The 27534-nt window shown below is 42.2% G+C and overlaps 2 protein-coding genes across 4 annotated transcripts in view; one reads left to right on the top strand and one right to left on the bottom strand.

Annotated features, from left to right (window-relative positions):
* Window positions 1-27534, top strand: part of SPATA22 (spermatogenesis associated 22) — a 68948-nt gene that overhangs the window by 13882 nt on the left and 27532 nt on the right. The window lies entirely within an intron of this gene.
* On the bottom strand, window positions 83-26766 carry ASPA (aspartoacylase). Of its 2 annotated transcripts, XM_025362923.1 has the most exons (7): window positions 26645-26766; window positions 24086-24348; window positions 19101-19296; window positions 17024-17117; window positions 11240-11347; window positions 5245-5354; window positions 83-599 (listed from the first exon to the last, which is right to left on the bottom strand). In XM_025362923.1, exons 2-7 carry the CDS (start codon window positions 24319-24321, stop codon window positions 402-404), a joined length of 942 nt encoding a protein of 313 aa, XP_025218708.1. In that variant the 5' UTR covers window positions 24322-24348; window positions 26645-26766; the 3' UTR covers window positions 83-401. The 2 variants fall into 2 exon arrangements, with proteins under 2 accessions (XP_025218708.1, XP_025218709.1); XM_025362924.1 differs by lacking the exon at window positions 26645-26766 and having other exon boundaries at window positions 91-592; window positions 24086-24503.

Raw genomic sequence — 27534 nt, 5'->3', positions numbered from 1 at the left:
ACACAGGGTTGCCCAAAACCTTCAATTTGTAAAAAAAAAAGACAGTGATCTGTGAAGTGCAATAAAGCAAAGCACAATAAAATAACTTTATATATATATCTATTTCAGTTTTATATTCTGAATACAAAGGCTGTTGATTAAGAATGTTGAGCTACCCAAGTATAATGTATAATAAACTATACAGAAATAGGAAACACTTCTTTGAATAAGCTACATACATAAAATATGGTACCTTTAAGATATATTAATTAATTTAAGAAATTTGCTTGGATGCCTACCGAATAAGGCACTGTGCTAGGAGCTATGAATGCAGTTGAATAAGGCACAACCCTGCTCTTAAGGAGCTTACAAACTAGCAGAATTTGTAAGACACTGTGTAAGATGTGAGCTAGAAGTGATTTCTAATGTACAGAGCAGCGAATACTTTTTGCATTGAGCGTTAGTTTAGTTGTCTTTGCAAAGGCTTCTTTCTTTTCGTAATATGCGGCCTCGTTCACAAACACAGGGTACACGGTACAGTCTCCGCCCAGTGACATCGTCTTCCCATCGAGAGTTAAAAACATGGGATCCTCAGGATGCAGTGGTTTCCAGTCTTGATCCTCTCAGGAAACAATCAAAATACACATGTTACATTTGGTTTTTCTCCTCTAAAAATTTGTGTCAGACTCTAGACAACTAACACATTACAGTATTCTGTTGTTTTAAAAGAGATACTTGAGCGAGGCATCAAGATGCAGGCAAGTGATCTGACTGTGCTGAAATTGGGTCATGAAATTTGGCAGTAGTTTGAAGAGTTCCCCTTTGAATTTGTATAACTGACACATGTAATTAACATTTGCTTCAGCCAGGTGCAGTGGCTCTCGCCTGTAATCCCAGCACTTGGGGAGGCCGATGTGGGCGGATCGCTTGACCCTAGGAGTTCAAGACCAGCCTGGGCAACATAGAGATCCTAGCTCTAGAAAAAATACAAAAAATTAACTGTGTGTGGTGGTGCATGCCTGTAGTCCCAGACACTCAGGAGGCTGAGGTGGGAGGAATGCTCAAGCCCCCAGAGGGCGAGGCTGCAGTGAGCTGTGTTCACACCACTGCACTCCAGCCTGGGCGACAGAGTGAGACCCTGCATCTGAAAAAAATAAAAAGTAGTTTGCTTCAATACCAGGGTTACGTTGAATGTAGCCAAAGAGATTTATAATATTAAAAGGCAAAACGAAATGCGTGTCTATCTAAGTGCATAGTCTGCCTGTTGCCAGCTCAAGTTAAATTCTGTTCAGCAAAATTTAGGAAATATCCATTAAGAGTCTTCTGTGTGCAAGATGTTCTACTGTTGGGAAATATAAAGATGAGCCATGTCGTACCTGCATGCGAGGAGATTCTGTTCTGATAGGGATTGGTGAGAGAAGGTGGTGCTGGGCTGGGGAGAGTCTGAGACAAGGTGGGTGTATTCCAAATGTGTCCTGCATTAGGGTCACGTCTGAGTCCCCTGAACGGTCCTGCACCAGGCATTTGGACCTCTGCGCCCTCAAGCACCGTGGCCGTCACACCACAGGAACCCCAGAACAGTTCTTCTCAAACTTTGAGGTGCTTGCACATCATCTGGGGATTGTGTTAAGATGAAGATTCTGATTCTATAGGTCGGGGGTGGGGGGCCTGGGATTCTGCATTTCCAACATTTCCCAGCAGCATCCGCATCACCCAGGAGCTTGTTAGAAAGGCAGGATTTCGCCGGGCGCGGTGGCTCAAGCCTGTAATCCCAGCACTTTGGGAGGCTGAGACGGGCGGATCACAAGGTCAGGAGATCGAGACCATCCTGGCTAACACGGTGAAACCCCGTCTCTACTAAAAAATACAAAAAACTAGCCGGGCGAGGTGGCGGGCGCCTGTGGTCCCAGCTACTCGGGAGGCTGAGGCCGGAGAATGGCGTGAACCCGGGAGGCGGAGCTTGCAGTGAGCTGAGATCCGGCCACTGCAGCAGACCTGCCCAATCGAAATCTTCAGGTTAACAGGTCCCCGACATTCACGTGTACAACGTTAACGTTCGAGAAGTGCCGCATCACAGCAGTTTTCTCTGTCCTGGTGGCACATTATCATCGCCTGGGATGTTAAATACATATATACAGGGAGAGGGGCCGGCCCACTTCAGATAAATCAACTCAGAATCTCTGAGGAGGGCCTAGGCAGCATTCTTTTTAAATTTTATTTTAAAATTTACATACAGTGAAATTCACTCATTCTTGTGTACAGATCTGTGAGTCTGGACATGCAGAGCATGGAGTCATACAACCTGCAACCATGTCATCCGGATACGGACTTCTTTCACCCGCCTCCTCGAATCCGTCATGCTACCCATTCATAGTTCACTGTTTTCTGTGTTTATTGTATTGAGGCCCCAGATGATTTACAGGGTGGCTCGGCTGAGAACTGTTTCTCTGAACTGGTGGTTTTCAGGCAGAGACTTGCCCCAGAGTCACTAACGGAACTTCTTCAACACACGTCTGGCTAGCCCCACCTGCGGAGATCCTGATGTCGTGCAGTGCTACCCAGACCTGAGCCACATGAAAATCATCTGGTGAACTCAACTGATTCCCTGTCTACACCCTGATGAATTAGATCAGAGCCTCTGGGAATAGGACTCAGGAATCAGCATTTTTTTTTTTTTTTTTTCAGACGTAGCCTCAACTCTGTCCAGGCTGAAGTGCAGTGGCACAATCTCGGCTCACTGCAACCTTCGCCTCTCGAGTTCAAGCAATTCTCCTGCCTCAGGCTCCCGAGTAGCTGGGACTACAGGCGCCTGCCACCACGCCTAGTTTATTTTTATATTTTTAGTAGAGATGGGATGTCACTGTGTTAGCCAGGATGGTCTCGATCTCCTGACCTCATGATCTGCCCACCTTGGCCTCCCAAAGCGCTGGGATTACAGGCACCAGCCACTGCTCCTGGCCAGGAATCAGCATTTTAAAAAAGCTCCCCAGGTAATTGTCATGTGGCTCGAGTTTGAGAAGTGCTACGTTAGTAGTTTGTGGTGGGTTCTAGGCATTGGGAGGGGGTCCCCTACGTGATTCCGATGAGCATCCCTTAGTAAGAACTATCACTCTTAGGACAAAATCTAGACTCATAACCGGGTCTCGGACTGTGTGTTTTCTCCAGGCTCTACCGTCCTCTGCTCACTCCTACTCTCCAGGGACATGGGTCTTCTTGCTGTTCCTGAAGTGCTCCAAGTTTGTTCCAGCCTCAGGCCCTTTCACTAGCCTTCCACATGGCTGGCTTCTCATCTTCTAGGCTCCAACTTCAGTGCCACCATCTCTGAGATGGCACTTTGTGACCACTCCGTCTAACTGGAACCCTTTGTTATACCCTCTGCTGTATTAGTCTTTCATATTATTTCTTTTATAGCACTTATTACAGTTTGAAATGATTTGGTTTACATCTTGTTTACTTATTCACGGTCACTTCTCCTCACCCATTGGGATGGAAGCTCCATGAGGAACCTTCCCTATCTTGAATCTCAGGGCGCAGAATGAGCTTAGCTGTCATTCAAAAATACTTGTTGGAAGAATTAACCAATCAATTCCTCCTGTAGAATACCGAGCCATTCCATATTGTCTGTCAAATCAAAACCATCCTTCCTAACTTTCAAGACCTACCCCTAGCCCAGTCTGCTACTGATCTCATTCATCTCACTTCTCCACCTGCCCGGGACTATTTTTGTACTCCTCAAGAGTATCCTAAAACCTGAGAAATCCTGTTTTAGCCTGCCATGACATCATCAGCCTGGCCTCTGTTTCTTGTACTTGATATTTTTGTCACCAATAGTGCTTTCTTCCTTTCTCTCCCCCAGTCTTTACCTTTCCTTTAAAACATTGCCTAAGGCCAGGTGTGGCCTGTAATCCCAGCACTTTGGGAGGCCAAGGCGGGAGGATCACGAGGTCAGGAGTTCGAGACCATCCTGGCCAAAATGGTGAAACCCCGTCTCTACTAAAAATATAAAACTTAGCCGGACGTGGTGACGTGAGCCTGTAATCCCAGCTACTCGGGAGGCTGAAGCAGGAGAATCACTTGAACCCAGGAGGCGGAGCTTTCAGTGAGCCGAGATGGCGCTAATGCACTCCAGCCTGGGTGACAGAGTGAGATTCCGTCTCAAAAAACAAACAAAAACAAACACTACCTAAGGCTCCTTCAGGTTTCCACCTGGGTCCCATTAAGCCACAAAGCAGGATTTGCTTCACTCGTCTGTATTACTGGGCAGAGGCCACTCCATTCAGTTGCAAGTCTGGATGACTACTGGAGTCACTAAACAGGGATAGGAACTGGATCAATCAGTGCTTTTCAACCCTGATTATCCAAGCCAGAAAGATCAGAGTGTCTCAAAGTGGAGTCCTGCCATTGCTATTATTATGTTTTTTAAACGCTCTCTACGTAAAGGTTAGTGAGGGTTGAAAGCCCCAGACTGGATAATCCACCAGGTTCTCCTCCATCTCTGAGGTCTGGGAGTGTGCAGGGCACTCGCACTGGGGAATGGCTTCTTCGGCTTTGGAAATCTGTTCTTCTCTCCTTTTCCCTTTGCCTTTTCTGGATTTAAACCTCCTACATTCTCTCAAGAGCCTTTTTTTTTTCCCCTTTCCTCACTATGTCATTATTGATAAAACTAGGCAAGGAGTAGATTCTGGGGTTCTGAGGAGAGTCCGGGAATGGTGGCAGAAGAAAGAGGTTACAGTTGTTTAACTTATTCTGTCACAGGGAGGTAGCAAGCAATGTGGCCAACTGCAAAGAGCACTAACTCGGGATCTGTCCTTGATAGCTACATGGCTATGGGAAGGATCTAACTTCCGGCCCTGTATTTCCTTATATTAACATAGACATCATAGTTCCTACCCGTTGAATGTGGGTAGGAATTTCACTTTCTCTAAGCAGCCTTGTCTGATCAATCCTCTTCCACCTCATTATCCTGTCATCGCATCTGGCTATCTTCATTTCTAGACTCTGCAACTTAGACTTTCATGTACCTACACTAGAAATTCCATTGCGAGTGTAGACCATACCTACACTGACGTGTCCACACAGCCAGCACAGGTTACACTTCATCAGTATTTACTGAGCGACTGTCCGAACGTCTTCCCTGCCTACGCTCAGTGTCTTTTGAGAGCATCAAATGGGTGAATGTGCGCGAAGTGCTGTGTGAGCTGTAAACTTCCATTCAAAGGTACAGCATTGTTACTTTCAACACTTTAAAGAAAGAACAAATGTTACCTGCAGATTGGGATGGATGACAGCAGCAATTTCTCCGTTTTCATCCCTGGGATAATCAACTTTCTCTATAATTTTGTAGACCTCAATGGCACAGGGAGGAAATTCTTTTCCTATGACAAAAGCAATAGGTATCAATGGCAACTAAAAAAATTCTCTGGGCTGGCCGCGGTGGCTCACGCCTGTAATCCCAGCACTTTGGGGGACCAAGGTGGGTGGATCACCTGAGGTCGGGAGTTCGAGACCAGCCTGACCAACATGGTGAAACCTCGTCTTTACTAAAAATACCTGGGTTGGGATTATCGTAGCTACTTGGGAGGCTGAGGCAGGAGAATCTCTTGAACCTGGGAGGTGGAGGTTGCAGTGAGCCATTGCACTCCAACCTGGGCAACAAGAGTGAAACTCTGTCTCAAAAAAAAAAAAAAAATTCTGGAAAAGGGGAAGTTGATAATGTAAGGAAGAAACAATAATAACAACAACAACAGTAACAAAATGAAGACAGCGATGGGGAGAACAGATAACGTTTAGTTAAGGATGTTCATAAATGGTACCAGGCCAAAAGATGTCCTTGAATGTTCCTGTCAGCACCCTGTCCACAAACACGCTGAAGACAGAGGCAGAAAACAGAACTGAAAAAGCCAGTTGGGGAGAAAAAGAATCTGGGTCTGGGGGTCAGGAGACCTGGGCTCTAATCCCCTGGCTATGTGGCCTTGAACAAGATGCTTAACTTCTTGAGGCTCCCCTTCTTGACCTACCAAATGAAGGTCTTGGATTAGTTTATCTTGGAGGACCCTTCCAGCTATGATGTTTTATGACTGCATATTTTCAGGAGGAGTTCCAGCAGCTTAGGTGCTTCAGTCTCGTGCTCTTTTTCTTTCTTTTCTTTTCTTTCTTTCTTTTTTTTTTTTTGAGATGGAATCTCGCTCTGTTGCCCAGGCTGGAGTACAGTGGTGCGATCTCGGCTCACTGCAACCTCCACCTCCCGGGTTCAAGCGATTCTCCTGCCTCAGCCTCCTGGGTAGCTGGGACTACAGGCGCCCGCCACCACACCTGGCTAATTTTTGTATTTTTAGTAGAGATGGGGTTTCACCATGTTGGCCAGGATGGTCTCGATTTCTTGACCTTGTGATCCGCCTGCCTCAGCCTCCCAAAGTGGTGGGATTACAGGTGTGAGCCACCGCGCCTGGCCTCTTTTTCTTAACTAAGTACATTAAACACTTGGACAGCTCCTGAGTAATGAGATCTTGCGATGCAGGCAGCCTGCCAGTGGTGGACACCAACTTCCAAAGATGCAGCAACATCAAACAACCCAATTCCTAGAAACTTGGAAAAGGAGTAGTTTACATACATACCAGGCTATCTCTGAGCACACAGGATGAACTTTTGGTCCAATGTAGGGCCCGTAGCGTGTTATGGTCACAACTCAAAGGAAAGCCTTCCTTTGCCTTTAGAGCAGAGTTAGAATGGAGATACCCAGTGATCACTTCTGTATCAGTTAGCTTTTGCTGCATAACATGCTACCCCAGAATTTAGTGGCTTCAAACAACCACCTCTTAATTTAGTTCATGATTCTGTGGGTTGGTTGGAAAGTTTCTTCTGTCTACACTGGCTTTGTGGATTTTTGATTATTTTGCTTCTGCCTTTGTGGTAAGCTGACAGCTCACCTGGAGGCTGGATCCTACGGGATGGCCTCACTCTTATGTCTGTCAGCTGGAGTTGTGTGACTGTCTGTTAGGGTGCCTGAGTTTTCCACCTCAAAGGCTTTCACTATCCAGCAGGCCAGTGTGGGCTGTGGCACATAATGGTACATATACAGGGTTTCCAAGAGCAGGAAGAAAGCAAGCTCCAACGTGCAAGTGCTTTTCAAGCCTCTTCTATGGCACAAAACAAGTCGTGTGGGCAAGCCAGCTATTCCAGGAGTGGAAAAACAGACTGTCTCTCTGAACAGAAGGCTACGAAACATCACACTGTCAGGATGTGGATGCAGGAAAGGGAAGAATTAAAACCTACCACACCTTCCGAGATGAAGATGGGAACTTACCAGATCTCATTTCTTTAAGCCAGAAAGTTCGATAGGAAGAAAGTAAAAACTGATAGAACACAAAGGAGTATGTTTTTGCTACTTACAGTTGGAAGCAGTCTTGAAACCCTAACTTCCATCTATATTGAGTATTCTCTGTATCATTCTGGCCATCTTACAGACGCAGAAGTAAGATGACTTCTTACAGCCTCACAAAGTGTGGCCCGTTTCATTGCTGCTCAGTTTTGTTAGTAAGAAATTTCTGTCTCGCTGGGCGCAATGGCGCAGGCCTATAACCCCAATGCTTTGGGAAGCCGAGGCAGGACGATTGCTTGAGCTCAGGAGTTTGAGACCAGCCTGGGCAACATGGCAAAACCCTATCTCTACAAAAACCACAAAAACTAGCTGGGTGTGGTGGCGCACGCCTGTAGTCCCAGCAACTCAGGAGGCTGGGTGGGAGGACTGCTTGAGCCCAGGGGCTTGAGGCTCCAGTGAGCCCTGATTGCACCACTGCACTCCAGCCTGGGCAACAGAGTGAGACCCTGCCTCAAAAAAAAAAAAAAAAAAAAAAAAAAATTCTGTCTCTAGGTAACTTTATCTCATTGATTCCCTTCTGCCCTCTGGGTCACAGAAAATATGTCGAATTTCTTTCCAATGTAGACTTCTTTCTTTTCTTTCCTTTTTTTTTTTTTTTTTTTGAGACAGTCTCACTTTGTCACCAAGGCTGGAATGCAGTGGTGTGATCTCGGCTCACTGCACCCTCTGCCTCCTGGATTCAAGTGATTCTCATGCCTCAGCCTTCAGAGTAGCTGGAATTATAGGTGCACGCCACCACATCCAGCTAATTTTTACATTTTTAGTAGAGACGAGGTTTCCCCATGTTGCCCAGACTGGTCTCGAATTCCTGACCTCAAGTGATCCACCCGCCTTGGCCTCCGAAAGTGCAGAGATTATAGGCATGAGCCACCGTGCCTGGCCAGGAATTATTCTCAATATGGTTTTCAAGCTCTTCGACATTCTCAATGCTCTCCTTGGCTAAGTTCCTCTTTGTAGATGTTTCTCCTGGATTATGGATTCAGAATTTATTTACGGTTCTCAAGTGTTGTTTATGCAAGGCAGAAAAAAAGACCATTACCTCCCTTATTCTGGGATTTTTTTTTTTTTTTTTTTTTTGAGACGGAGTCTTGCTGTGTCGCCCAGGCTGGAGTGCAGTGGCCAGATCTCAGCTCACTGCAAGCTCGGCCTCCCAGGTTCACGCCATTCTCCTGCCTCAGCCTCCCGAGTAGCTGGGACTACAGGCGCCGCCACCTCGCCCGGCTAGTTTTTTGTATTTTTTAGTAGAGACGGGGTTTCACCGTGTTAGCCAGGATGGTCTCGATCTCCTGACCTCGTGATCCACCCATCTCAGCCTCCCAAAGTGCTGGGATTACAGGCTTGAGCCACTGCGCCCGGCCGGGATTTTTTTTAAACATAAGAACAAAAGTTTGTCCCTGATGTTGTTAACTTTAAATATTTATTTTAAACAGTTGTTAAAGATTGTCAGGACTTCTTGGGTCTGCCTTCTCAACCAGGATGTTTTCCTGCTATCTTCCTGCGACCTGTCACTTAGGTAAGCATGTCACATATGTCTTTATCCAAGTCACTAACTACAATTCCGAGTAGCACAGAGTCAAGAATGAAGCCCTTCTACACACTTCTTGAGACTTTTCACGTGGCGGCAATGATTCATTTGTCAGCATTCTTTGGATACGAGTGTGCAGTTGAAAATTCACCAAGCTGGATAGTCTAAATTAATCATGGTTGACAATTTCTGAGTTGCAGAATCCTTTGCTTAAGTGAAATGTTACACAGAAGAGCTCTAACATACAGAAGAGCTCTGGCTGAAGCAGAGATAAGGGGTAGGGTGTTCTAGGAACTGCTTTTCTCCACCCTTGTGATAGGGTTCTGCGGACCATGATCTGAAAACCATGTTTTCCACCCAGATTTGTGGCCTTCTATCTGAACGTATCACTTCTTAACATATTGTAGTCCTACACTTACTATTCAAAGGGTTTATTGTAAATATGTTGTGATCTTTTCAAAACCAGTTCCATTAGACAGTATAGAACCTGACCTCAGACAAAGATGGTAAAAAGCAAACTTTCAGTTTTCATGATTTTGGACTCAAAGGATTCCCAAGCACAAAAGGCATGTCTGTGATCGCAGTAGGATGCACAATCTGAGGTTAAGGAATTTACTCCCCACAGACACCGAAGTGCACACCAGCTCTGTTACTATAATTGCCCATTCCTCAACAATTTCAACTCAGTCTGTTGGAATAATTGTTTACATAGAATGCCTCTTTGATTTTAAGCACTTATTTTCCATTTTAAGTAAACTTATTTTTTATAATTAATAGACTTTTTAGTGCAGTTTTAGATTTATCAAATAAATCAGCAGATAGTACATAGAGCTCCATATACCCACCTCGTCCACCAGTCCCCATTTAATTAATTTTTAATTACAGAAATAATACATAAATACATTATTCTTATTGAATATAATTAAGACAAAATTAGCCTGGGTTTTCCCTCCCCTCCCCGGTAACCACTGTTATCAGTTTGGTGTGTTTTCTTCTAGGACTTTTCCTGTGATATGTTAACATATATGTGTATCCTAGAAGGTGATGATTATTATTATAATTTTTATTTTTATTTTTATTTTTTTGAGACAGAGTCTCGCTCTGTCGCCCAGGCTGGAGTGCAGTGGCCGGATCTCAGCTCACTGCAAGCTCCGCCTCCCGGGTTTACGCCATTCTCCTGCCTCAGCCTCCCGAGTAGCTGGGACTACAGGCGCCCGCCACCTCGCCCGGCTAGTTTTTTGTATTTTTTAGTAGAGACGGGGTTATTATTATAATTTTAAAGCCAGTTGGTGTACTGAATGTCTTGGTCTGCAGTTTGCTTTCTGCTAATTACCATTGTGTTTAGAAGATTCTTCCATGTGAGTTTATTTAACTGTCCACCAACAGGTGGACATTCGTGCTGTTTCCATTCTTTTGCTGTTATCAATGATGCACGATAACAATCTTTGTAAACAACATGTTGCTTGTGCTTGTGTTTCTTTGAGATGTGGAATTGCTGAGTAATAAGATTGGTGTGTTTTAAGAAGTGGATGCTGTAAAATTATCCTCTAAAATGTCTTTACCAACTTATATGTTCACTTATATGTTCACCAGCAGGTAATCAGAGTGTCCCCTTTTCCTACACATTTACCAACGCTTGATACTGGCAGACTTTAATATTTTCCCAACCTAATGGGGGAAATGATTTCTTATTTTAATTTGCATTTCTCTAATTACTAGTGATGTTGAACATCTTTTCATATGTTTACTGGGCGTTTGTATTTTCTCATCTTTCTTTTCTTTTTAAAATGGAGATTAACAGGAAATAAGGATTTAATGTGGAGTCTTTACTTGGCAGCTGCTTTTCTTGAATGTGTCTATTCTGGCCATTGAGGAATAGCTGAAGTGAATAAAAATTTTAAAAAGCAGTTCAAGGCCGGGCGTGGTGGCTCAAGCCTGTAATCCCAGCACTTTGGGAGGCCGAGACGGGCGGATCACGAGGTCAGGAGATCGAGACCATCCTGGCAAACACGGTGAAACCCCGTCTCTATTAAATACAAAAAAACTAGCCGGGCGAGGTGGCGGGCACCTGTAGTCCCAGCTACTTGGGAGGCTGAGGCCGGAGAATGGCGTGAACCCAGGAGGCGGAGCTTGCAGTGAGCTGAGATCCGGCCACTGCACTCCAGCCTGGGTGACAGAGCGAGACTCCGTCTCAAAAAAAAAAAAAAAATAAAATAAAAAAAAAAAAATAAAAAATAAAAAAAAAAAAAATAAAAAGCAGTTCATATCATTAGCATGGCAAATTTGACCCAGGCTCCAATTGTTATTTAAATGTTTGGTGGTTAAGTTTGATGACGTTGCCTTCATTACTTACTTACCTTCATTGAAATGATGTATAAAATCGAGAGCATGTTTAATCATTTTTCTCATTTGATCCAAGATATCAGCTCTCAGAACCCCTTGAGGCTGAGGACCAACTTCTATACCTAGGTACAGAAGGAGAGATAGTAACATTTATATAAGTATTAAAATATATTCTAAAACTAAGCATTTTAATGTATCAAAATGTAGAATTATGTTATTAAAAATTATTAAAAAGGCAAACCATGTAGCATTATGGAAAATATTTGAGACATAATATTTGAGGCAAAACGTAAAGCTGAACATCTACATGTTCAAGTTAGATGCACAGTGAATAAAGACTGGGAAAGAACATGGAAAAAATCAGTGATGTTAGAAATAGGAAACTCTTGTGGTCTTTTTTCTTTAAATTTCCTTCAGTATTGCTAAAATATTTAAAAGTCATAACATAGTAAAAGAGGTGAACAAGTTTATGCTGACAAAATAATAGGTGGACCTGAAGAGAAACTGTTAACATCTAACATTTAGCTGTGATGGGAGGAAGGACATCTATTTTTATAGATTTCACAGAAATCCAGACTAGATGAATCATGGGTTTCAGTCAATATGACAATCTGTGTGACCCTTGAGCAACTATTTTGTCCTTAACATAACAATCCATCCTAACACAATAGTGCAATGGTTTTAATTTTTTTTTTTTTCCCCCGAGATGGAGTCTCACTCTGTTACCCAGGCTGGAGTGCAGTAGTGTGATTTCTGCTCACCGCAACCTCTGCCCCCCAGGTTCAAGCGATTCTTCTGCCTCAGCCTCCTGAGTAGCTGGGGTTATACATGGGCCACCATTCCCGGCTTATTTTTGTATTTTTAGTAGAGACAAGGTTTCACCATGTTGGTCAGGCTGGTCTCAGACTCCTGACCACAGGTGATCTGCCCTTCTCGGCTTCCCCAAGTGCTAGGATTATGGGCATGAGCCATTGTGCTCGGCCTGGTTTTAATTTTATGCAGGAAAAACTTGTGTTCATTTCTTCTAACTCATATGAAATGATGCCTGTACTATTCGGTCTACTTTGTATGGCTGTTAAGCATCCATCCTTATACGTACAAAACACTCTTTCTTTAAACTACTTTTGTAGACCCTCCCTTCCTGTTCAAGTCTCCCACAAAGTCATCTCCCTAGTCACCACCTTCTCCATTTGTCAAACCATTTACCAACTGCACTACCCTCATTCTCTTCCACCCATTAACATACTGCGTTCTTTTACACTTACCTTGTTTTCACCCGCTTCTGTTATTTGCTGCTACACAAAATCTTATCATATTCTCTTGCATCATTTTTTATTTGTTGTGCTTAGGTTTCTTGCATATATGCATGAACATATATTTAAGTATATGGTGTCGTAAATGTGGCTAAGGTATGCATCTGAGAATAAATGACGTATACAAACGTGTATATGTCTGTAGGAATACTATAGAATACATTGTTGTTTGCCTACCCCAAATCCATTTCACCTTCCTCCTTTTTCTAATAGAATCCTGATTTTAGTTGGGCTTCCAATCTTCCAGATAGGTAAATTTTTCTCCAGTTCAAGAGTAAATGTTGAATAGTTTAAGTCAATCATAGTAATCCCCTAGTCAATGATTTAAGAATAAAGGAATCTTTATTATAATGTACAAAAGTATCAATACTTGAAGTAAGGAATTGGAGTAAGCTAAATATCCAAATATAGGCAATTAGCTGAAACGAATCAAAGGCTTAGCAATAAGAGATACAGATCCTGTTTCTCTGTGACACCAAATAAAAGCTTAAGATTTCCAAACTTATAAATATCAATCTTGGGCTATGATATTTGTAGGCAATGCTACTCTTAGCCAGAACAAACATCTGCTCGTATGTTTGGCTCTTACAAGTTGAGCCAACTCTTTAAAATATTTCAATAGGAGGGAATATTAAGCTCATTGTAAATAATTAGAAATGTTATATGTTCTCCTTCCAACTTTGCTATTTTATTGGGAATATTTTTATATCATGCACTCATTGGAAAAAAGCATGTTTAACATTAGAGAGGCAATCTTTCTGAGTCAACATTTTATAATACGCTAAGAATATTACTGCATACAAATTTTGCTTTAACTTCTAGTAGGCACCTACAAGGACCACCTTTGTACTCTGTTCCCAAGGCAGAAGAAATATGACAGGATCATTCTAGGTAAACCTTATTCTGGAAAGAAGCAGTTTGCTGCAGCCACTCTTAGATCATCCAAACACACACACACACACACACACACACACACACACACACACACAAATACGGGAGAGTGACTGGATACAGCTTTCTCCTAACTTTCTCAGATTAACCGTGGTCTCATTTGAGACTTAGAAAAGTTATTTGTATAATTATTGTTCATTCAGCTCCACCCTGACTGCCGTAGCCATGTCCTACAATCTAAATATTCTGCTCTGATATGAGATCTTGCATCGAAAAGTTAATTTTTGGTTCGGACAATAGGACCACCAAAGATGGCCATATAAAGTTCCCCTTATTATGCACAGAGTATCAATACTTGAATATCCAGAATAAGTTTAGATTTTTATTTATTTATATTGTTTGCCAACCTGCTTTTAAATTAAATTACTCTTGGCTAAACCATCTGAGATTTAACAAAAACTATTTTCAGTCGTAATTTTAATTGTAGCGTAGTCTGCCGATAATTATGCTAATGGGATGCTCAGGAAAGAGAATGGAATAGAGAAGAAAGAGGGTGTTTGGGAGGGTGTATGGGAGTGTGGGGCTGCATGCTGGAAGTTACCAGAAGGTAAAGATGAAGTCACAGCCTAGTAACTGGCAGGATAAACAAGTGAATAGATGACAAACAGCTAGTGAAACGTCTATTGCAAAGCAGGTGGTAAGAGGGATGTGGAGAGAGGATTCGTCATGGATCTTTTGCATTTCTGCAACTCTCGTGAGCAAGACATGGACTATTTTTGTTCCAGATGATCTTTTCAAGGATGTCTGTATAGTGAACAGCCTTGGAAGTTAGGGATGGGGTCTTCCTTGGGGCAAAGGACACTCGTGCCTACTGCCCATTATAAAAATGAAGGTTCGCAGCTGGACGTGGTGGCTCACGCCTGTAATCCCAGCACTTCGGGAGGCCAAGGCGGGTAGATCACTTGAGGTCAGAAGTTTGAGACCAGCCTGGCCAACATGGTGAAACCCTGTCTCTACTAAAAATGCAAAAAATTTGCTGGGTTTGGTGGTGGGCACCTGTAATCCCAGCTACTCGGGAGGCTGAGTCAGAAGAATCGCTTAAACCCAGGAGGCAGAGGTTGCAGTGAGCCGAGATCACGCCACTGCACTCCAGCCTGGGCAACAAGAGTGAAACTCTGTCTCCAAAAAAAAAAAAAAAAAAATGAAGGTTCCCACAGCTCAGGGTTTCTCTCCTAGAATGCAACCACTGGCATGGACAGCTGCCATCTGGCTCTCTACATGTCACCCTGTGGGAACTGGAGCTTGGGGAATGGTGCAGAAATGCTGACACTCTGCTCTTACTACTGTCAATAATCTATCCTTTGTCTCTGTTGTAGGAGTCTTGTGTCTTCTACTGGCATCCACTCAGAGGTGCTAGGCTAATGGTTAGCTTGTAAGTCGGGTGAAATTTCTCAGATCTTTGACGGGTCTTGATAAGGAGAGGGCCAGAAAACAACGTGGAGTAGGTCACCGGCAGCACAAGTGCTTTGGAGAAACAGATCCCTTGCCTTTCTGATCCAGTCAAATCTGACCACTGCGGACAAGCTCATGAATGTACGTATTACCAGTGTAGGATGGCTAGTATTATTTTTGTTTTTGTTTTTTTGAGATGGAGTTTCACTTTTGTTGCCCGGGCTGGAGTGTAACGGCACGATCTCGGCTCACCGCGGCCTCCACTTCCGGGGTTTCAGCCATTCTCTGGTTGGCTAATATTTTATACATGGTTATAGTTATAGAACCTGTGTGGGAAGGAATGGATAAGTTTGTATGAGTCTGTGTGGGATATGTGTGATTAAAACTGTGAATGAGGTACAGGCGTGATGGCTCATGCTTGTAATCCCAGCACTTTGGGAGGCCAACGTGGGAGGATCGCTTGAGTCAGGAGTTTGAGACCAGCCTGGGCATCATGCTGAGATCCTGCCTCTACAAAAAATGAAAAATTAGCCGAATGTGGTGGCACGTGCCTGTAGTTCGAGCTACTCGGGAGGCTGAGATGGGAGGATTGCCTGAGCCCAGGAGGTCAAGGCTGCAGTGAACTGTGATCGTGCCACTGCACTCAGCCTGGGCAACGGAGTGAGAACCTGTCCCAGAAACAACAACAACAACAACAACAACAACAACAACAACTGTGAATGATGATCGTGTGTGTGTGTGTGTGTAATTGTGTACTTACTGGTAATTTGAGCTAATATTTAATAAGCATATATTATTAGCCCACAGAAGCGGGTAGGGTACAGAGAGTACTAAGATACATGGAGAACACAGTGTATCAAGCATGGCATGTCATCAGTTAGGGGTGTGGGGCCTTTGTATATGATATTCTGTTTTCCTTAAAGTGTTGTCTGAGGACCAGGACTGGTCCACCAATTGTCAGCTACTAGTCCCAGGCAAGATAAGTACAGATGTTAAAGTAAGTGTTTAGAAACTTTTATAGCAATTTGACATTGCTGCAACATTCAAGTATGTGATCGTTTTTCTAGAAATTCATTTTTAAATTATATTTTACAAAAGTATTGCTCTATAGCAGATTGGAAATAAACAATGGCCTTTCATCACAGATAATTTCAAGACACTTGTCTAGAATCCTGTTGCCTGCTCTCAGTTTTTTTTCCTTTTCTCCCCCAAACACATACACACAACCTCAAAATGGATCCCACTCCTTCGGGCCTTCTGTGATCCATCAAGACTGGGTTAGGTCTTTCCTGCTCTTCCCGTCTTCTGTTTTATTGCCCCTGTTTAGCATTTATCACTCTGTGCAGTGATTACTTGGTTACCTGTCTGTCTTCTCATCAGATACGAAGCTCTTTGAGGGGAGACTGTGTGTCTTGCTCATTGTTCTGTCCCCCGCACCTAGCACACGGTTGGTCTCTGGTAGGCACACTATAAATATTAGTCAAATGTACACATTTCTGGAGTAATTAATGCTGTAGAGTGGGGTCAGGGAAAGTTCTATAGGAGGTGACAGGTGAACTGAATCTAGTGAATGAGAAGAATTGTGCCAGACTAAATAGAAGGGCCAAACATTACAGCAAAGGGAACATGAACAAAACCAGAAAGCTGCTCAGTGAAATTGGGGAAATTTGCTACAGTTAGAGCTTGCCTGGAGCTAAATTCTTGTTACTTGACAATTATAAGCCTAAGGATATGGAAGGTAGCTGTAAATGTTTTTTTAAAAATAATTTTCTCGGCCGGGCACAGTGGCTCACACCTGTAATCCCAGCACTTTGGGAGGCTGAGGCGGGTGGATCACCTGAGGTCAGGAGTTTGAGGCCAGCCCTGGTCAACGTAGTGAAACCCCATCTCTACTAAAAATACAAAAATTAGCCGGGTATGGTGGCACATGCCTGTAATCCCAGCTACTAGGGAGCTTGAGGCAGGAGAATCACTTGAACTGGGGAGGTGGAGGTTGCAGTGAGCTGAGATCATGCCTTTGGACTCCAGCCTGGGTGACAGAGCAAGACTCTGTCTCAAAAAAATAAAAATAAAAAATAAATTTCTCTGAGTTTCAGCTAGGACATATTTTATTGAGTTATGACAATGGGAACTATGACTTACCCACAGGATACTTGGCTATAGAACGGGTGGTCGCGTATTTGAGGGAAGGATGCTCAATAAGGTAAACATAGCAGGGGAGTGGAGCCAAAGAAGTCTGAAAAAAATCGAAAACGTCTTTCTTATTATGTAAAAACCGTATGTTTTGTTCTCTTTGCTTCAACGGGGTCAATAATACCTTCAGTACGTTTTACTTCATCAACTAAGATTGGTAAAAGAGCTTTGTGAAACACTTTAAAACCCAATGTTGTTATAGCTTTGAAAACATACAAATTATACAATATAAAATTCATATAAAATTGAATTATCCAATGTCTTTCCAGGTAAAATGTACATTAAATAGTTCTCCAGAACCATGATCAAAACGCATGAAATAAATGTTCTTTCTGAATGGATGTGGTGATTTTTGTTTCATCACGGGTTACACTAACTATTTAGCTTGGTATTTGTTTCTTAAAACAATCCTATTTCTCTTCCTGTGGTCCAGCTCTCTACAAATGTTGGGTGATTCCTGTCCTCCTGCTCATCTGCATGAAAATGGAAGACAGGCCTCTTTGTTTGGGTAACAAAGTGTCAGCGGTACTGCTTCCAAGTCTGGCAACCAAAGCATTCAGCTCTCTCTTCAACAGGCAATGAAGAATAGCTGTATTATGATCTCCTACCAGGACCACTGCCCAGTTATTGTCCAAAACTTAAGGGAAACAAAACTAATAATCTTTACTGTAGGCTAGGTATCAGGCTAAATGCTTTAAATACTTTGTCATTTACGGCTTTGAGTACTCTTATGGGTAAGTGTTGTCATGACACCAATTTTATAAAATGAAGGAGGCAAGGTTTTGGGAATGGTGCGTTTTGTCTAAGTAAGGGAGGGGACTACCCCCATATCATCTTATGCCCAATTTCTGCCTCCAAAGAAAGAAGAAGTAAAAACTAAAAGGCAGAAATGAAATCCACAGGCAGACAACCCGGTGCTGTGCCCTGGGCCTGGTTGTTAAAGATAGACCCCTGACCTAATTGGTTCTGTTATCTGTAGATTACAGACATTGTATAGGAATGCACTGTGAAAATCCCTATCTTGTTTTGTTCCCATCTAATTACCGGTGCATGCAGCCCCCGGTCATGTACCCCCTGCTTGCTCAATCAATCACGACCCTCTCACATGCACCCCCTTAGAGTTGTGAGCCCTTAAAAGGGACAGGAATTGCTCACTCGGGGAGCTCGGCTCTTGAGACAGGAGTCTTGCCGGTGCCCCCGGCGGAATAAACCCCTTCCTTCTGTAACTCGGTGTCTGAGGAGTTTTGTCTGCCGGGTTTTGTCTGCCGCTGGTCCTGCTACATAAGGTTAATGAAGGAGAAAGTGAGGATCTGAGCACAGGCCACACTCTTTCCTCTCGATCATCCTCGCTCTCAGGAAAGAAGGCTAGTACACAGAAATAAGCATACAGTTCCTTATGTGTGTTTCTGGTTGGTTGCTATTTTCTAGCACATTTTCTCTGAGATTTCTGAGCCTTAAAATGATTGACTATATGAAGCGCTGAAAGATTAGATGTGTTCTGGGGTGTCTAAATCAAATGGGGATGAGGGCAGGACTGAAGGGAGGCAATCTTTTTATCACTGGGCTTTAATCGACATTGAAGGGCTATTTCTTAAGTTTCCTAAAACCTTGTAATTGAGATGCCATACCATTTAAAGTTTTAATATTAATTTTACTTGGTTTTGACAAATTGACCATACAATTTACATTTTTAATATTAATTTTACTTCGTTTTAACTAATAGCCCACAATCTGATGGCTGTTTGGATTAAATGTGTAATTTTATAGACCCAAGAATCCACAAGTGTTTTAGTACTTTGTTAATTGTGTTTATTGTTTTACTTATTTCCTCTCTTTTTCTCCTTCCTCTCACCACTACCTCTGTGTTCTGGCAGTACCCTTTCCCCCAACCACAAGCCTGGCTGTGGAATAAATCCCATTTCTCTTGCACCTTCCCTCGTAACCGTTTTCTGATTGTTTCACATCCATAGTTGACTTAAAAGTACAAGTCCTTGGCTAACTTATAAATTAATAACATTAACCTTACCTTAATATAATGAAACATCTGAATTAAAAAGTTATTCCTGGAATCTTCAAGAATAAGAGTGCACCCCATGTTAGAAGTGGTGTTGTGAAGGTCAAAAATAATGTCATAGGAATCTTCACCATCTTTTGGACCAAATAAATGATATATTTCTTGAGCCCTTCTCACTTCATATGGCAAATCTTCTGACATTTTTTTGCTGTTACAAGCGGAAAGGAAAAGATTATCAACATCTGTGCCTGAGATAATATAAACATATAATAAGAACACAGTGTAAAAAGAACCCGTTGCCAAATCTTTAATATGAAAAATCTGTGTGGGAAGTAAAAACTTACCTGAAATGTTTATATATGAAAAATTACATTCTTTTTCTTCATTTGATTCCATATAACTAATATTGCATTGGCCTGCTTGCAAAGTAATATGTTCATTTATGTGGTTGGTCATGAATAGGACATATGAAACAGAATTTGTCATTTGATTTCAGTCTTGAACACGACCATTAATTTAATGAACAGTTTCTTAGTAGTTATGGTACACTGGGTTATTTATTATGGGACTAGAGCATCAAATGCATCTTTTTTCACCCTACTTTAGCTAATTCTAGTGCACAAATGCAGTCACTTAGGGGCTCACATAATCTAAGTAGAGATCCTTTTAACTTTTTGAGACAGAATCTTGCTCTGTTGCCCAGGCTGGAGTGCAGTGGCCCAATCATGGCTCACTGTACCTTCAAACTCCTGGGCTCAAGCAATCCTTCCATCTCAGCCTCCCGAGTAGCTGAAACTACAGGTGTGCGCCACCATGCCCCGCTAATCTTATCTTTTGTGGAGATGGAGTCTTGCTATGTTGCCCAGGCTGGTCTTGAACTAAAACTGCCTTTGCAAAAATTATAACTGAGACAGCAGTTATTACAATGAAAGAGATCTAATCTGACTCCTCCTTGCTTCTAATCTCCAAGCTATCCTTGTTCGTGCCTGGGTGTAAACTGAACTAACTTTGGGAGGAACTTATAGTTTAACTTTGAAACAAAGATGAGGACAGCCTTTTCCCAAAACAAACCCCCTTCCTTCCTGGGGACTAGACTGCCTTTGCAGGACTAACAGATTAGCCACAAGATTAGAAATTATGGCTTAGGAGTCATGCAGCTGGAGGCCACGAGATTCTGAACCTTCTGAAATTGCTCCTGGGGATAACACCACTATTGTAAAACCTAAGATCAGGGCTTGAGATATTTTGTAAACCCTGAATTGACAGATCAGCTGGCACCACCCAGATGGATAAACTGGCTTATCTGGTCTCGTGGTCCCCACCCAGGAACTGATTCAGCGTAAGAGGAGAGCTCCAACTCCCTATGATTTTACTCCGATCTGACCAGCACTCCCGACTCACTGGCCCCTACCCACTAAATTATCCTTAAAAATTCCAATCTCTGAATTTTCAGGGAGACTGACTTGAGTAATAATAAAACTTTGGCCTTCTGTACAGCCGGCTCTGCGTGAATTAAACTCTTTATTGCAATTCCCTTGTCTTGATAGATCAGCTCTGTCTGGTCAGCGGACAAGGAGAACTTGCTGGGTGGTTACAAAAGTCTTGGCCTCAGGCAGTCCCCCTGCCTTGGCCTCCCAAAGTGCTGGAATTACAAGCATGAGCAGCCACACCTGGCCTAATTAGAGTTTTGGTTTTTTTTTGTTTTTTTTTTTTTTTTTGAGACGGAGTCTCGCTCTGTCGCCTAGGCTGGAGTGCAGTGGCCGGATCTCAGCTCACTGCAAGCTGTGCCTCCCAGGTTTACACCATTCTCCTGCCTCAGCCTCCCGAGCAGCTGGGACTACAGGCGCCCACCACCTCGCCTGGCTAGTTTTTTTTTTTTTTTTGTATTTTTTAGTAGAGACGGGGTTTCGCCGTGTTAGCCAGGATGGTCTCGATCTCCTGACCTTGTGATCCGCCCGTCTCGGCCTCCCAAAGTGCTGGGATTACAGGCTTGAGCCACCATGCCCGGCCTTTAATTAGAGATTCTTAATTGAGGTCCAGGAACCACTAGAAGTCCAGGGACAGAATTTTCAGAGCCCGTAACCTCTCCACAAAGGCCACAAGTTTGCAGGTACAGATATATGTATTTTTTCTGGCACAAGGGCCAATAGTTTTTCTTCCATTCTCAAATGGGCCTCTATCCTCTCCCCCCTTCCCACAATGGTTAGGATACATTTTTTTCCTAGATATAATGTTTTAAATTGACTTTTCCTCATTAAACCATTCGACCACATTTTCCTAAAATTCCATCTATTTGTATTCCTTGGTTATTTTTGCTCGTATCTTCAAGGGATCTACTATGTACAACGGGGTAATTCCTGCCCAGAATGCGATCAGGAAGGTGGAGTAGTTATTTTCTGACTTTGAAGCAAAAACCATGAGGACAAAGCTGGCATGTTGAGACAGTGCAGTGGGAAGGTAGAGGGAACCTTTGGCATTGATGATATCATGTGACTGCTGCGCGAACCCTGGACTGCCTAGCTCTGGATTTATTATTTGTGAACAAGAACGCTTATTTGTTTAAACCACTATTTTCAGGTTCCTATTATATGCAAACCAAGCCTAATGGATTTTTATACATTTTAAAAGTTAATTCATGAAATAACCCCCTGAGGTTGCCCCCAACGATTTTGGTTCTTTATCATTCTTTCCCATTTGAGTACATGGTGCTAGTATCTACCCAGTTGCTCAGAGTCAAGTCTTGGAAGCTTTGAAAAATGATGGACACGTCTCATGCCTGCAGTTGAGCTCCCACTGGAAGAGTCCCAAAGGATGAAGAACAGGGAAGTGTGAGATTCTGAAGGGCATCAGCCATACTAAGTTGATTAAATCTATTCTGGATAAACTTTTAAATAATCCTCAGCAGGGGAGAGACATGATCAGATTTGCATATTAGGATGATTCCTAGAGGTATCAGATGGAAAATAGATGGCAGGAAGGGTCAGAGCAAGTCTGGATGCAGAGAGACTCTTTAGGAGGCTCTTCTGACTATCCACAGAGGAAATCAACTAAGGTAGTAAAACTGGAGAGGAAGGTGAAGTACTTGCAAGGAGTAATTGGGAGGACTTAGTGACCCGCTAGACGTGGGAGATGAAGCACTGGGAAGGTTCTAGGGTGATTTTCGTGGGACTTGGTGGAGAATGATGCTACCACTGAGATGAGGAATACAGGAAAATGAATAAATTTGGGAGAGGTAGATGGAAGAAGTTAATTAGTTTATTTTGTAATTTTTTTAACCACCCTGGGGACAGTCTAGTCTCTGAACAGTGTTAACAGTAAGGAGTAGAAAGTGAATTTAACTGAGAAGACTGTGCTCACTGAAATGCATACTACTGGGTGCTCATAAACTCACCCCAGTCCATTCCACAGCTATTTGGGAAGTTAATATGCCGACTAAAAGTTATTCTTCAACAAATTCTTACTTGTAATATAAAAGTTAGTTAACAGCTATCTTAGGTCAATAGAGAAGCATGAATTGTGTTGACATAACCTCAGTCATAAAGATAAAGCATTTCTCAAATTAAAAGTTATGCTAGCAAAAATATGATTTGATACAAACAGGATGACTGCTGTATAAGTGCCCTGAAAAACATCTATGCCATAAAGTGAGGCATGTTTCTATTAAGAGTAGTGTCCTACTTTTGATCTGTGGTGAGACTAAACCTAAGGAATGATCTAACTCAAATTAGAGTTGATCAGAAAACAAGCACATAGAACAGAGTGGCTAGTTGTACCTGTGCGTATCTTATATCTTAGCTAGTAGTCTACCAACTCCTTGAGGGGTAGAAACCATGTTGTACAGAGCTGTGCACTCCCCCAGTACCTGGCACAGTGTTCTGAGAAAAACAGATGTTTCATAATATTTTTTAGTAAAAGAAAGAAAGCGGCCGGGCGCGGTAGCTCACGCCTATAATCCCAGGACTTTGGGCGGCTGAGGCAGGCACATCACCTGAGGTCAGCAGTTTGAGACCAGCCTGGCCAACATGGCGAAACCCTGTCTCTACTAAAAATACAAAAAATCACCCGGACATGGTGGCAGGCGCCTGCAGTCCCAGCTACTCGGGAGGCTGAGGCAGGAGAATCACTTGAACCCGGAGGTGGAGGATGCAGTGAGCCAAGATTGCGCCATTGTACTCCAGCCTGGGCGACAAGAGGGAAACTCCATCTCAGAAAGAGAAAAAAAGAAAGAAGTGGTAAAAAGCAAATATGTGGAGGCATATTATATCTACAGTGGTAGCTATGATGATGTCAACAAAGGCAAAAACAATAAGGACCTAACCTAGCATGTTATGACTGCATACATTCTGTGCAATATATTATAAATCAGCAAAATTTAAACACTGAAAATTCGGGTGAAGTGTCTTGAGTTCTTATCTCTGGCATCCCATCTATGACAAGCCATCGCAGAAGTTAAGTATGTCTGCTACTTCGGATCATAAATATCTGATGTCTTCTGGCAAAAGATATTTAATCACTCTTTCTTTCAACAAATATTACTAGCAACATTACATGTTTTGAACTGGAACTTTATGTATTACCGTAAACATAGTTGCTTGAAAATGTAGTAGTGAATTTCCTAAAAAGCTAACAATTATGTATACAAGCATAGCGGCCAAACACTAACTCAGTGCAAAGGATTATTAAATCTGTTTCTTTCAGGGTATGATTTGAAAACAAAACCCTTTTCTATGTATTGTCTCGGTCTGTATACATTTGAAAAGAAAACTTAATAATCCGATGCTTAACAAAGTTTATAAAAGAGCAAGTGAATGTCCAGTTCAGATAATTGTGTAATTCACAATGCAGTATAATTAAAAGTGAAAGTGATCTTATTCAACATAGCGACTGCACGTATGGACATGAATTATCATCTGCATATACATAGATGTGTTCTCTTTCACACACCTACCACTTTTCACACAACAGACATACATATACAATACAAAACAGAGTCTTACCCAAGATTTTCAAGGTCAAAAATGCGATTCAGGTCACAGTCAATATATCTGGTACATTTCTTCACTGCTCTGGGGTTAGTGATAAATGGTTTTACCTCCAGCCCTGTTCTCTGAATCTCAGCGCCATTCTCTAGCCAATGCTTAACCAGAAATACTCCAGTTAGCTCATTCCCATGGGTTCCTCCAAAGATAGCAACCTTTTTTATAGGTTCTTCAGCAATGTGACAAGAAGTCATTTCACCAAGTAGTTTTTTATCTGATTTCTGCAATTCAGAAGAGAGATCAAAGGAAATGTGATTTTCTTAAGAAAGGTTTAGAAATTTAAATCAAAATGAGACTTTACCCAAAGGGCAAAGTACAGAATTCCCCTGAGTGGAGTATATTTTAATTTTCTGTTACAAGTTCTGAGCCCCTTTTATGGACACTGTCTTCTTTAGCCCTGCCCTTTACCATATTTGGATTAAAATATGCAAAGATCAACTAGAGATACAGCTGTTTACTTTAACTTCTAACTCCCTCAGATGGTCAGTAGATCTAAATACAGTAATAAATTCGCATTTCATTCTAATGCAAAAATTCTGTTCTTTTCCTCAGCTAGGATGTTGTCCAGTGAGGCTTTCACAATTACTTGTCATAATAAAAAAAGTTTATACATTTCTAATCTCAAAAAATAAAAAAAGTGGCCCACTCAGTATTTCCACGGGCACTTCAAAACCTTTCTTCTCTGAAATGAGTTCAGGCGTGTTTCATGATCTGAGGGCATTTGAATCTCACCTCTAAGAACAGCCAAAGGCTGACCTTCAGAGACCTCCTCTTGAACCAGCACCCGTTCTTTCAGAATGCTTTTTCACAGTCAGAAACAGAAGGGCCAAATCAGTGATCACTTGGGACTTGAAAAACTACCCTGAAACATCCCTTCATTTCTTTCTCATGAAATTTTTGGTAATTCTGTGTTAACTTACTTATGAATCTTCCTTACTTTTTTGCCTAAATACGAAAGGAAAGACAACTGTTAGTAATTTTCAAGTCTTTGTGATGCCTGCAAATGTCTTGGGACACACTGCGTGTGCTAGCCGCATCATGTGAACTCATAGACACGGCCTAATTCACTGTCAGCAGGGACTCTCCACTGGACTGTGTTACTCGAAAGGGGGTCTTATTAGGGGAAATTATCCAGAATACTAAGATGATTACATCCCTTTGGAGAAATGACTCTGAGCCAAATCTGATTTGATTTCATGCTCAATCACCCAGAAAGTCAAATATGTTCAAGTACTGGAAATACCATGCACTAATAATGCCAGGTTGTGTGATAGAGGGTACAATAAGAGTAATTGGTTACAACTGCGCAGCAGTTTAATTTATAATGTTCTTCCACTCCATTTATTCATACATTAATTTTATACGATAGGGTGGGTTAGGTGTTGACATCCCCACTGCAGGGGTAAATGAAAGAGAGGTTGGCCGGGAGCGGTGGCTCAAGCCTGTAATCCCAGCACTTTGGGAGGCCGAGATGGGCGGATCACGAGGTCAGGAGATCGAGACCATCCTGGCTAACATGGTGAAACCCTGTCTCTACTAAAAAAATACAAAAAACTAGCCGGGCGAGGTAGCAGGCGCCTGTAGTCCCAGCTACTCGGGAGGCTGAGGCAGGAGAATGGCGGGAACCCGGGAGGCGGAGCTTGCAGTGAGCCGAGATCTCACCACTGCACTCCAGCCCCAGCAACAGAGCGAGACTCCGTCTCAAAAAAAAAGAAAAAAAAAAAAAAAAAAAAAAGAAAGCGAGGTTAAGTAACTCAGTGAAGGTTCTGCAGGGATGTAGGAGAAACCAGGCCTGAGACCTATGTTTCTCATTCCAAGTCTAGTGTTTTTTTACAGGACAATAGGATGCCTCTCTGTTATTTTTGGTCTTCTTCACAGTTCTAGTTTTGCTGTTTCAGAATTCACATAAACAGCCATTACAGTGTGTTCAGAAAACAAACATGCATACAAACAAAATACATGGTGGGAAAATAAAATACAAATGCTTCCTAATATTTAATAAACCCAATTGAATATTCTTCCTTTAAGAGCTTAAAATGCAGAGATAGAGAAAGCAAAATAACCAAATCAAATCTACATATTAAAATGACTGTTCTAATAGAAAAAAAAAAAGCTCCTGTAGCCTTTGACTGTCTGTCCACATCCATGTACACTGAACACTTCAGACGGTGTAGAGATGATGAAAACACACGTGAAAGTAAACAGATGACAGTTGTTTAGTTGCTTTGGTTTTAAGAGCAGTAACTATGGTGAATTATTAACACTCTACTATGCTTGGTTTCTTTTCTGCTGATTTGCAGTTTGTGCTGTCCTTTGCCCTAGTCTCTCTGGAAATGCTGCTTCAGTTTACTCGTAGCTGGCACAAATGACTTGCATTTTGAAGCTTGTTTTATGGAATTTTAACAGATCAGCACTTCGAAGCACATTTCACATTCATAAATAAAGTTTCTCTTACATGTCAAAATGAATAACTTTTTTGAGAGTTAATGAATTGCAGGAATTATTTCCCATACTTACCTTGTTTATTGTGTACAGAGTTTGTCTTCGGTGGAAAGCTTTATTAGGAAAAAGGAGAGCATTTCCTCAGAACTAGAGCAACAGAGGCTTTTCATACTCTTATACCAAGTTAACTTCCGAAAGATTTTTAACTCCCTGTTTCCCAAAGTGTACTTGATTTTCGGGATGACCCACAAAAGCCACACTTTTTTATTAGTTCTCAGCGAACTGATAGTATACAAAGTGAAACCCTTTCAAGTTGTCACTATCTCAGTATAAAGTTGAATATATAATATGCTGAAGTACTTAAAAGAGTAAGCATAACTTCCAGCATTACAAATTTTTGTGGGATAGAGTTGCCTGATGTATTAATAAAATAATGTAGTTTAAAACAAAAGGAGGCCGGACGTGGTCTCACGCTTGTAATCCCAGCACTTTGGGAGGCCGAGGTGGGCGGATCATCTGAGGTCAGGAGTTCGAGACCATCCTGGCCAACATGGTGAAATCCCGTTTCTACTAAAAATACAAAATTACCTGGGCATGGTGGCAGGTGCATGTAATCCTGGCTACTCAGGAGGCTGAGACAGGAGAATCCCTTGAACCTGGAAGGCGGAGGTTGCAGTGAGCCGAGATCGTGCCATTGCACTCCAACCTGGGGAACAAGAGCGAAGCTCCGTCTCAAAAACAAAATAAAACAAAAGGAGAGCAAAGTTTTACTTCACAGTCATGGCTGTCCAGTAGATCACTGCCAGAAATTTTGTACGAGACAGATTTAAGGTGGGTTGTTTCCTAATAGTATGATTGGGGGATAAGAAGGGTTTTTTGTTAAATATTATACTTAAGATGTCTCATACATAATATGATGTTCAATAGTTATGTAATGAAACTACTTTTACTACTTTAATTTTCTC

This window comes from Theropithecus gelada, chromosome 16 (assembly GCF_003255815.1).
Source record: "Theropithecus gelada isolate Dixy chromosome 16, Tgel_1.0, whole genome shotgun sequence".
NCBI classification, from domain to species: Eukaryota; Metazoa; Chordata; class Mammalia; order Primates; family Cercopithecidae; genus Theropithecus; species Theropithecus gelada.
The sequence above is the reverse complement of the archived record's forward strand: the minus strand, read 5'-3'. Positions and strand labels throughout refer to the sequence as shown.

What these genes read in the sequence shown, in the direction of transcription:
- ASPA (XM_025362923.1), bottom strand. Translation starts at nt 24,321, where the DNA reads ATGACTTCTTGTCACATTGCTGAAGAACCTATAAAAAAGGTTGCTATC. An exon ending in TTTGACCTTGAAAATCTTGG is followed by an intron (nt 19,297 to 24,085) that starts GTAAGACTCTGT and finishes CGCTTGTAACAG; the next exon opens with CAAAAAAATGTCAGAAGATT. An exon ending in TCATCCATCCCAATCTGCAG is followed by an intron (nt 600 to 5,244) that starts GTAACATTTGTT and finishes GTTTCCTGAGAG; the next exon opens with GATCAAGACTGGAAACCACT.